At 43.5% G+C, this 11859-nt stretch overlaps 1 protein-coding gene across 1 annotated transcript; it reads left to right on the forward strand.

Moving 5' to 3' along the window:
• The first annotated feature begins 72 nt into the window (after positions 1-72).
• LOC144521151 (uncharacterized) lies at positions 73-2465 on the forward strand. The gene is made up of 3 exons (XM_078255515.1): positions 73-853; positions 1259-1495; positions 1723-2465. Exons 1-3 carry the CDS (start codon positions 697-699, stop codon positions 1983-1985), a joined length of 657 nt encoding a protein of 218 aa, XP_078111641.1. The 5' UTR covers positions 73-696; the 3' UTR covers positions 1986-2465.
• Positions 2466-11859: the final 9394 nt, after the last annotated feature.

Consider the following 11859-nt stretch of genomic DNA (forward strand, 5'->3'; position numbering starts at 1 on the left):
ATAGTTTTATGATTGCCTTGGTGGTAAGTGGTGTTTCACATAATGAAATTATGGCTGGGTGCAGTTATGACATGACAGCCTCACTGCTCTCAGTCAACGGTAATGACTTCCTAATGGAAGGTAATGGAAAAAAGCAAATGGTCTGACTGGCAAACCTTCCACTGTGGTATTGCGGTATGTCCATTCCATAGATGTTACAAATTCACCTGTGTGCTGTCAGCAGATGTGGTCTACAAACCATTGTGGTGTCGGAAGCACGGGCTGCGGCAAGATAATAAATTGCGGTAAGATCATTTTATGTAAATGTTATTGTTATTAATCATTACTTGCTCTATCCAGGTGTTTGATAAGTGACTCAGCTTGACTTTCTGTTGACATATTGCCATAATTGAATGGATCACCCATGCATTATGTATGACCGATTTGTGGCTCCTGATTGGCGAGTATTGATTGATTTGGAGTGTTGCTCACAATGTGGGTGTGTGGATGATGATGATGGGAGGTGCTCAAGCTCACAACGGGTTCACAGTTGCAGATGCTACCGATCACACTGTTGGATATTTAACCAGTACAGACAGGTAATCTTAAAAAGTAAACTGTGGCAGAATGAATTAAGCAGTATTTGTTTTGTTCATTTTCAACTTCAGTGTACAGGCGCATTTCTTGAATGATTCTTTAACTTAACATGGAAATGTGATGTTCCAAGAATGCTTTATTACTGGCTTTGCATGTGTATCTCATGCTGTGTATTCTCTTCACTTTGCTCTGCATAAGATGACCGCTCCTTTAAAGCTTCCTGTGAATGATCAAGATGGTATCGAGCTTGAGAAAATAGAGGACCATGTGTCTGATGGTATGGTTCTTGTTGTTTACTCCATGTCGGATCAGGCTAAATACTGCTTGGATGATGTTATTGTTAGTCACAACTGGAATAGAACTAGTGTGATTGATAGATGTGGTGCATGACAAATGTTAGTGGAGTATATTTTCACACGGTATATATTTTCCTCCTGCCTGATTCAATCCAGGAAACTAGATCCAAATAAAAGCTTGCAAATCAATAATCTCTCCTCGCTGAAGTTTTTATTGAGCAAGCCTCCTCCATTATACATTCAAGTCTCACCTCCCTGACATACTGCATGTTAACGGTGCTCTGAATTATTAAAACTGCCTCATAGAGGATCTGAGTAACCTATCAGAGACTGGACTGGGTGCTGAACTGCACGGAATTTGGATTTCTTGTATCATTCTTTCAAAGGCAACATCCCCAGGCCAGTGATGGACAAACCACCTAGAAAGATGACGGGCAAGTTGGCAAGTGAGGTATGCAGACTGAGCACCATCTCAGAGCAAGAACCAAACACCAATCCCAGTTCCCATGATCCCATGGTTGGCACTGAAGTGGGTGGATCCAGCTTCTCCCTGTGTTCTGACAAGTTTAAGAACAGCAGCAGTCGTTTTTCTTCTGATGATTCATACCAGCCTGGCAGTGGAGGTATTGTTTAACTCCTTAAGTACAAAAGTTGATGAAATTGAGAAGCCCTGAAACTAGTGTTATTAACAAGATTATGAATGGTGTAGTTGATATCTGGTCAGAGGTGCACTGGATGTCACTTTAAAAGAGTGTAATTTCTTATTATGCATTTTTTTCTAAAGCATTTCCATTCATTTTGCCTCTTTTTGATCTTATCTTCTTCTATTCTACCTCGTAACTGCCACCAGATGACTGTGCAACACTTCTTCTCGCCTGTCTGCATTGTCGTTTCCATGAGTTTATGGTCCTCCTACCGGATACATGTGAGAGGGCTGTGAGTCGCTGTTTTCCCTCATACAAGTATATCACAGCGTCCAGTGATAGAGACCAGCGGGGAAAGGACTGCTGCAACTACCACCTGGAACTGGACTGTAACTGCTGTGGCTCCTGTCAGGACGCAGGAGAACTTATAGAGCTGGCCATGGAGATTTCAGAGGTGTGCTATCGCTGATAAATTCCTCACCTCTGGCCTGTAAACACAATGAATTCCCTTCAAAAACTAAATCAAAAACATAAATCTTAAACACTTGGATGCTCAACAAAAATAATTACTGTCTCATCTTATTCACATATACTGTATGTAATAAATTGCCTGCATTACTAAGTTGTTTTTATTATATTGCCCGCATGTGGAAATTCACATGATCTTTAACTTGTGTGCCTCAACATTATTCAAGCAGGTAACTACTGCCACCCTGTGAGTGTAGAGTTGTTTGTTATAATAGAAGACACAAATAGCTCATTTTGGTTACAGCTACACTCGCACCACTGTGCAAAGTAATTCCAACACCCTGTCCTGTCAGAGTGGAAGGGAGGACAGAAATGCAGTATGTTGAGTCATTGCCATGTCCTCTTCACTGACATCCTGTATGTTTCCGGTGTCAGTCCATAAGTATAGAACGGAAATTGATTGATATTATGTTTATATTAATATGCATTAAATGGATTTTATTTGTAATGTGTGATGTTATGCCTCTTTAGAAATATTGTATCCCTTTTTCTCAAAATGTATTTTCATTTATAACTAGAACTGCAAGAAGTTATGACTGGGTCCAAACCTCCCCGGCGCGAGTCCCTCCTGGCGCAAGTCGCCTCTGATGACTAGCGGAGCCCACGAAAGCAGAACCCAAAGCACGACCGCGGCGAGGCAAATGTCAGGAAATTTCACTAAGTGCGAGCTCCAAAGTTTGTAATGAATTGCAATAGCAAATTTCCCATTCATTAAGTAAAAGGCCAAAACGCTTCTACCTCAATTATAGTGCCCCCTGAAGGCCGATCATCACCAAATTTGGTATAGAACCTCAGAGTGGCATGTCGAACAATAATACCAAGTTTTGCGTACCTATTCATTTGGCAAAGATATGCTAAAGTTCGTGTCTTGTAGCTAGCTACAAAAATTAGTTTGGTTGTAAATTGCGCATACTTTAACGAAGAAAAATTCTTTTGACAACTTTTGGTCAAGTCCCTCTGGAGATGCAGTCTGCCAAGTTTTGTGCAGATCGGCTGCATGGCCTAGGAGGAGTACAAAAGAGTTAGTTTTGCACATTTTGCAATATTGCGAAAATATGTCTTTGCTAAAAACTGCCTATATAATCTGATCCAGCTTGATTGAAGGAACATGTGGATGTAAGTTTGTTTAAAATGCGATGGGTATTGTGGAAGTTATAGGCAAAAACATGTTTAAGGCCATTGTAGCGCCACCTAGTGGTCCAAATGTGTAATTTTTGGTATGTGAGGTCCATGTCCCATTGTACATCTGCCATGTTGATAGCAATTACTACGGCAGAGAAATTGCAATTGCAAATGTTTCATTTATGCATTGAGTTATTGGCCTTTACCCATAAACATTTATTATAGCGCCCCCTAATGGCCTATCTTCGCCAAATTTGGTACAGAGCATCGTGGTGGTGGGCATAGTGGGATGTTGAAGTTTTTTCCTGATAGCATTTAATTTGGCCGAGATATGCTAAAGTTTGGTGGCTAACTACGAAAATTAGTTTGGTTGTAAATTGCGCATAGTTTAACGTTCAAAATTCTTTTTATCATTTTCGTCAGGTCCCTCTGGAGATGCTATGTGCCAAGTTTCGTACAGATCGGATGCATGGCCTAAGAGGAGTTCGAAAAAGTTGGTTTTACACATTGCGCGATATTGCGAAAACATTTTTTTGTGGAAATGGGCATGGCAGATTCAGCTTGATTCAAGGAACACGTGGATGTAAAGTTTTTTTAATGTGCAATTTGTAATGTGGGAATTATAGGCAAAAACACCTTTGACATCATTATAGTGCCACCTAGTGGTCCACATGTGTCATTTTTTATATCTCGGGTTCCTGACCCATTGTTCATCTGCCCTGTAAATTTGAAGTTGCTCACATTAGTGTAAGTGGTGAAACCAAACGGGGGTCTCATAAGCGGCCATGCCCCATTTGATGAATCAGTACACCACTGTAGGCGTGGCCTCAAGAGTGGCCCTAGATGGTACCCTCCAAATTTTGTAAAAATCTATGAGCTGTTCACGAGATATAAAGTTTTCATACTTGTAGCCCCCCCTGGTGGCCAATTTTTGGAAATATTTTGGTTGGGGAGCCTCAAAGGGTCATAACAAACAACAATCTAAAGTTTCACATTGATAGCATTTAATTTGGCCGAGATATGGCAACGTTCGTGTTTTCGTTGTTAGCTACACAAATTTGTTTGTGTGTAATTTGCACAACTTTTAACCTATAAAAATTCTTTTGATAGCTTTTTGTCAGGTCGGTCTGGAGATGCTACATATCAAGTTTCGTGCAGATCGGTTGCACAGTCTAGGAGTTCGAAAAAGTAGGTTTAGGATAAATTGCAATTTTTCCCCATAAAAGTTTAGGCGGAAATGGGCTTGGCCTAGATCAGGAGTTTCACCTGAATTCAGGGAATGCGGGGATATGAGTATTTTTAATGTGGGACATATGGTTTGGGAGTTATAAGGCCAAACGCGTTTTTTTCCTGCTATAGCGCCACCTAGTGGTGGAAGTGGGTGACTTTTTGTATCCGAGGTCCTTTCAGGGTTCTGGGCCATTCCTGAAAACGGCACCACCCCACCATGCATGGGTTAGGCTGTAGAAACGGTTTTAGAGGCGGAAAAATAAGAAAAACTATAATCCTTAGGAAAACAATAGGGTTCCACAGCTCCGCTGGATCTGTTCCCAGCCCCCTCAGGCTTGGACTCCTACATATTCATGCTTATAGGTTGTTTGGTATGTTCACTATATACAGGTGCTGGTCATATAATTAGAATATCATGAAAAAGTTGATTTATGTCAGTAATTCCATTCAAAAAGTGAAATTTGTATATTATATTCATTCATCACACACAGAGTGATATATTTCAAATGTTCATTTCTTTTAATCGTGATGATAACTGACAACTAATGAAAATCCCAAATTCAGTATCTTCGAAAATTAGAATATTACTCAAGATTTTTAGAAATGTTGGCCAACTGAAAAGTATGAACATGAAAAGTATGAGCATGTACAGCACTCAATACTTAGATAGGGCTCCTTTTGCCTGAATTACAGCCCAGGTTGCTCTGATAGTGGCCTTCAGCTCTTCTGCATTGTTGGGTCTGGCGCATCGCATCATCCTCTTCACAATACCCCATAGATTTTCTATAGGGTTAAGGTCAGGCGAGTTTGCTGGCCAATTAAGAACAGGGATACCATGGTCCTTAAACCAGGTACTGGTAGCTTTGGCACTGTGTGCAGGTGCCAAGTCCTGTTGGAAAATGAAATCTGCATCTCCATAAAGTTGGTCAGCAGCAGGAAGCATGAAGTGCTCTAAAACTTCCTGGTAGACGGCTGCATTGACTCTGGACCTCAGAAAACACAGTGGACCAACACCAGCAGATGACATGGCACCCCAAACCATCACTGACTGTGGAAACTTTACACTGGACTTCAAGCAACGTGGATTCTGTGCCTCTCCTCTCTTCCTCCAGACTCTGGGACCTTGATTTCCAAAGGAAATGCAAAATTTACTTTCATCAGAGAACATAACTTTGGACCACTCAGCAGCAGTCCAGTCCTTTTTGTCTTTAGCCCAGGCGAGACGCTTCTGACGCTGCGTCTTGTTCAAGAGTGGCTTGACACAAGGAATGCGACAGCTGAAACCCATGTCTTACATACGTCTGTGCGTGGTGGTTCTTGAAGCACTGACTCCAGCTGCAGTCCACTCTTTGTGAATCTCCCCCACATTTTTGAATGGGTTTTGTTTCACAATCCTCTCCAGGGTGCGTTTATCCCTATTGCTTGTACACTTTTCTACCGCATCTTTTCCTTCTCTTCGCCTCTCTATTAATGTGCTAGGACACAGAGCTCTGTGAACAACCAGCCTCTTTAGCAATGACCTTTTGTGTCTTGCCCTCCTTGTGCAAGGTGTCAATGGTCATCTTTTGGACAGCTGTCAAGTCAGCAGTCTTCCCCATGATTGTGTAGCCTACAGAACTAGACTGAGAGACCATTTAAAGGCCTTTGCAGGTGTTTTGAGTTAATTAGCTGATTAGAGTGTGGCACCAGGTGTCTTCAATATTGAACCTTGTCACAATATTCAAATTTTCTGAAATACTGAATTTGGGGTTTTCATTTGTTGTCAGTTATAATCCATCCATCCATCCATCTTCATCCGCTTATCCGGGGTCGGGTCGCGGGGGTAGCAGCTCCAGCAGGGGACCCCAAACTTCCCTTTCCCGGGCCACATTAACCAGCTCCGACTGGGGGATCCCGAGGCGTTCCCAGGCCAGGTTAGAGATATAATCCCTCCACCTAGTCCTGGGTCTCCCCCGAGGCCTCCTCCCAGCTGGACGTGCCTGGAACACCTCCCTAGGGAGGCGCCCAGGGGGCATCCTTACCAGATGCCCGAACCACCTCAACTGGCTCCTTTCGACGCAAAGGAGCAGCGGCTCTACTCCGAGCTCCTCACGGATAACTGAGCTTCTCACCCTATCTCTAAGGGAGACGCCAGCTACCCTCCTGAGGAAACCCATTTCGGCCGCTTGTACCCTGGATCTTGTTCTTTCGGTCATGACCCAGCCTTCATGACCATAGGTGAGGGTAGGAACAAAAACTGACCGGTAGATTGAGAGCTTTGCCTTCTGGCTCAGCTCTCTTTTCGTCACAACGGTGCGATAAATTGAATGTAATACCGCACCTGCTGTGCCGATTCTCCGACCAATCTCCCGCTCCATTGTCCCCTCACTCGCGAACAAGACCCCAAGGTACTTGAACTCCTTCACTTGGGGTAAGGACTCATTCCCTACCTGGAGAAGGCACTCCATCGGTTTCCTGCTGAGAACCATGGCCTCCGATTTAGAGGTGCTGATCCTCATCCCAGCCGCTTCACACTCGGCTGCGAACCGATCCAGTGAGTGCTGAAGGTCACAGGCCGATGATGCCATCAGGACCACATCATCTGCAAAAAGCAGCAATGAGATCCCCAGCCCACCGAACTGCAACCCCTCTCCACCCCCGACTACGCCTCGATATCCTGTCCATAAATACTACAAACAGGATTGGTGACAAAGCGCAGCCCTGGCGGAGGCCAACTCTCACCTGAAACGAGTCTGACTTACTGCCGAGAACCCGGACACAGCTCTCGCTTTGGTCGTACAGAGATTGGATGGCCCTGAGAAGGGACCCCTCACCCCGTACTCCCGCAGCACCTCCCACAGTATCTCCCGGGGCACCCGGTCATACGCCTTCTCCAGACCCACAAAACACATGTAGACTGGTTGGGCATACTCCCAGGCTCCCTCCAGGATCCTTGCGAGAGTAAAGATCTGGTCCATTGTTCCACGACCAGGACGGAATCCGCATTGTTCCTCTCCAACCTGAGATTCGACTATCGACCGAACCCTCCTTTCCAGCACCTTGGAGTAGACTTTACCGGGAGGCTGAGAAGTGTGATACCCCTGTAATTGGCACACACCCTCTGGTCCCCCTTTTTAAAAAGGGGGTACCACCACCCCGGTCTGCCACTCCTTAGGCACCGTCCCAGACTTCCACGCAATGTTGAAGAGGCGTGTCAACCAAGACAACCCCTCCACTCCCAGAGCTTTAAGCATTTCTGGACGGATCTCATCAATTCCTGGGGCTTTGCCACTGTGGAGTTGTTTAACTACCTCAGCAACCTCCACCAGGGAAATTGATGCCAATCCCCCCATCATCCTCCAGCTCTGCCTCTACCATAGAGGGCGATTAGTCGGATTTAGGAGTTCCTCAAAGTGCTCCTTCCACCGCCCTCTATTACCTCCTCAGTTGAGGTCAACAGCGTCCCCATCCTTACTGTACACAGCTTGGATGGTTCACCGCTCCCCTCCTGAGGTGGCGAACGGTTTTCCAGAAGTACCTTGGTGCCGACCGAAAGTCCTTCTCCATGTCTTCTCCGAACTTCTCCCACACACGCTGCTTTGCCTCTTTCACGGCAGAGGCTGCAGCCCTTCGGGCCCTTAGGTACCTTGCAACTGCCTCCGGAGTCGTCTGGGATAACATATCCCGGAAAGACTCCTTCTTCAGTCGGACGGCTTCCCTGACCACCGGTGTCCACCACGGTGTTCGTGGGTTACCGCCCCTTGAGGCACCTAAGACCCTAAGACCACAGCTCCTCACCGCAGCTTCAGCAATGGAAACTTTGAACATTGTCCACTCGGGTTCAATGCCCCCCAGCCTCCACAGGGATGCACGAAAAAGCTCCGCCGGAAGTGTGAGTTGAAAGTCTGTCGGACAGGGGCCTCCTCCAGACGTTCCCAATTTACCCGCACTACCCGTTTGGGCTTACCAGGTCTGTCCAGAGTCTTCCCCCATCCCCTGACCCAACTCACCACCAGATGGTGATCGGTTGACAGCTCCGCCCCTCTCTTCACCCGAGTGTCCAAAACATATGGCCTCAGATCAGATGAAACGATTATAAAATCGATCATTGACCTTTGGCCTAGGGTGCTCTGGTACCAAGTACACTTATGAGCATCCCTATGTTCGAACATGGTGTTCAGTTATAGACAATCCATGACTAGCACAGAAGTCCAACAACAAACAACCACTCTGGTTTAGATCAGGGAGGCCGTTCCTCCCAATCATGCCTCTCCATGTGTCTCCATCATTACCTACGTGCGCGTTGAAGTCCCCCAGCAGAACTATGGAGTCCCCGACTGGAGCCCCATGCAGGACTCCACTCAAGGTCTCCAAGAAGGCCGAATACTCTGAACTCTTGTTTGGTGCATATGCACAAACAACAGTCAGAGTTTTTCCCCCACAACCCGCAGGCGTAGGGAGGCGACCCTCTCGTCCCACCGGGTTAAACTCCAATGTAGCGGCGCTCAGCCGGGGGCTTGTGAGTATCCCCACACCCGCCCGGCGCCTCACACCCTGGGCAACTCCAGAGGGACACACAAACCTCTCCACCACGATAAGGTGATGGTTCCCGGAGAAGTTATAATCATCAAAATTAAAAGAAATAAACACTTGAAATATATCAGTCTGTGTGGAATGAATGTATACATTATACAAGTTTCACTTTTTGAATGGAATTACTGAAATAAATCAGCTTTTTCATGATATTCTAATTATATGACCAGCACCTGTATATTCTGTGGTTATATGTGCATTAGTGTGCTCCATTGACTGAGGGAGGTGAAATACCTTTCTATTTTAGGCTGTAGTCTCTCAGGTGTAAAACATGCACAGCTGTGGTGGAAATAGTATTCAGGTATAGGGTGAATAAAAGTAGCCTACTCCAAATAAAACTGCTGCATTCAAATTTGTACTTAAAAGAGTACTTCACAGATTTATCATTGCAAGCCTATAACATTGTCCGACTCATGATGGCAAAGTACAAGGTCAGTATAATATACAAGGGATCAAAAGTAAAAGTAGCATGGCAGAGAAGTTAAAGGTCTATCATTGATCAAGAAAGGGATTTTCCAGATAATCCTGCATGTGGTTGAACACCAAAAAGTGTGTATAAATTACCTTAACTGTAAGGTACATTTTTGAAAGCGGAAGTGTTTTGCATATTATCTTTACTGTAAATAGTCTCGATTATGGTGTTTTTCTTTGGGTTGTTATGTTTTCTCTGCTTGACTGGCACGAGGACACCCTCCAAACGCACCTGAGGCGCATCTCCTAATTAGGAGAGAAACGCTGGATTGGCACGAGGACACTCTCCAAACACACGTGAAGCGCATTCCCTAATCAGGAGAGAGACGTGACATCGACAGCTACTGATAAAAAAAAGGCTAGATTCAGCTAGTTAGCATAGTTTTGCAAATATATTTGCATTGCAAAGTTTGACAATTTCAGCTTGTCAACAATGTAAATGGGTCTTGTTGTTGAGGCATCTACAGTATGATTACCAAACAGTGTGTAGAAGCGAGAATGCATGTTGTGACAAAACACTTTTTGCTAAAGCTCAACTCTTCTCAAGCTACACCTTTCTAAAGAAGATGATTTACAGAGTGGTAAGCCCCTAAGCTTCTGAGTAGATTTATAAATTGAGAGAAATGAATAAACATTATACTTTTCCATGTTTTCTGCACAGAAGGTGTTGCCAGCGTTGCTTCATGGGGAGGTGGTGTATGTTGCCCGCCAGAGGGGGCCGCTGACAGCAGATGAAAGGGACCGCAGCATCCACTGCATGCTGAGACTGGAGCTGCCTGTGTGGCACCAGAACTGCACCCTGGCTGGCCCTGGTGCAGAAATCCCTGAAGGAACGTCGGAGGAACTCTGCTGGCCCTCTGAGGATGCCTCTACCCACAGGACTGGGATGTGCAGGTATAATAATGGACTATAAAACCTGTCTGTCAACAATGTTTTACCCTTTGAGCTTAGTAAAAACACAATTGGCATTTTCTGTTCTTTTTTTTTTTCACCAGTTATAAGCTGTATATAAACATTTAATGTATGGTTCATAACACATATAATGTAGTTGTTGTCAACAGATATAACTATTTTGTGGGCGCCTATGTCAAATTTCTCGGGTTAACAATAGATGGAAAACAGCTGGAATTCACACATAAAACATAAACATTCCAGGTGTTAAGAAGCATATAAAGGTTCTAGATCATAAATCACTCCACATTCTCTACTGGTTTCACCTTATTTGTGCACAGGCTTTAATAATTAAGTGCATTACATTCACTATTCATTTTCCAGAATAGAGCAACACTGATTGTTTTACAATGCTGGGTATAGGGATTCATTACAGTTAGAAGTAAAGTTGGCAGACCTGGTTAAATTTCAAACAGCACAATTAATGTTTAAAGCAAAAATAATCAACTACCGATAGAAAAATGTTCACTCAAAGAGATGGGAGTTATAGTTTAAGGGGATTATTTAATTTCAAAACTGTAAAGGTGCGTACAACCAAAGTATTTCTGTCTGTGGTGTACAATTACGGAACAGCTAGAATGAGGAACTCAAGCAATGTCAAAACATGAAACGGTTCAAAAAGACATATTTTCCCACTCCTTTCCGGACATGTCAAAAAAGAAAAAAAAGAAAAAAAAGCATCTAGGGTTGTCGTTCATGTATCTGGATATGCTTTCTATTATGTGAAATGTTATTATTTTCTGTATGACCCTTTCTGTTTTCTTTTACATGTTCGAAATTCATTTCAATCAATCAAAAACTATTAGTGGAGGCTGGGGTATAAACAGATAATGACACATAGTCTCGTAAATCAGAGTTGTAATAATATAGAATATATCTTCATAGGAGAAGTTATAACTGTTAACAAATACATTAGTTAACAAATACATTAACGTAATATGTCTGCTTATGACTACATGATAGTGTCTTATAAACCCTTTATGATTAAATGTTTGTTCACTGCTTATTAATGTTAAAAAAGGGGACTATAAAGTAAACCTTCATACAAATGTAAGCATAGGCAGATTTAGATTGCATCTGAAATCATAATCTTTAGATTTTGAGAAAGTAAAACACAAGCTCTACAGACATTCAAATATAACTTTTAATATTTCTCACACGATAGTTTTCACATTGAGTACCAGCAAGTTTGACTTCACTAATCTGAAACAGGTGCATACAGGAACTATTGCTACATTAATCTCATATAAACTGTAAGAATCAGAACAGTGGCCAAATCAGCAGAGACCTTGTCTGTATGAACCACGGGGATGAGAGTGGGCAGAAGAGATCTAAATTGAGCTAACATGGTTCTTCATTAGTGGTTTACCCATAATGTAATTCATTATGAAAAATCAGTCATAGTGATGACTTTAAATTAATTGCCACCACCTGTGAAGCTGATGTTCATTCTAACCTGTCACATTTTA

The sequence above is a fragment of the Sander vitreus genome, chromosome 7 (genome assembly GCF_031162955.1).
Source record: "Sander vitreus isolate 19-12246 chromosome 7, sanVit1, whole genome shotgun sequence".
NCBI classification, from domain to species: domain Eukaryota; kingdom Metazoa; phylum Chordata; class Actinopteri; order Perciformes; family Percidae; genus Sander; species Sander vitreus.

Excerpts from the sequence above, each read along its gene's own strand:
- LOC144521151 (XM_078255515.1), top strand. The coding sequence starts at position 697 with ATGTTCCAAGAATGCTTTATTACTGGCTTTGCATGTGTATCTCATGCT. Across the intron at positions 854-1,258 it reads AGAGGACCATGTGTCTGATG|GCAACATCCCCAGGCCAGTG; the intron begins GTATGGTTCTTG and ends ATTCTTTCAAAG. Across the intron at positions 1,496-1,722 it reads ATACCAGCCTGGCAGTGGAG|ATGACTGTGCAACACTTCTT; the intron begins GTATTGTTTAAC and ends AACTGCCACCAG.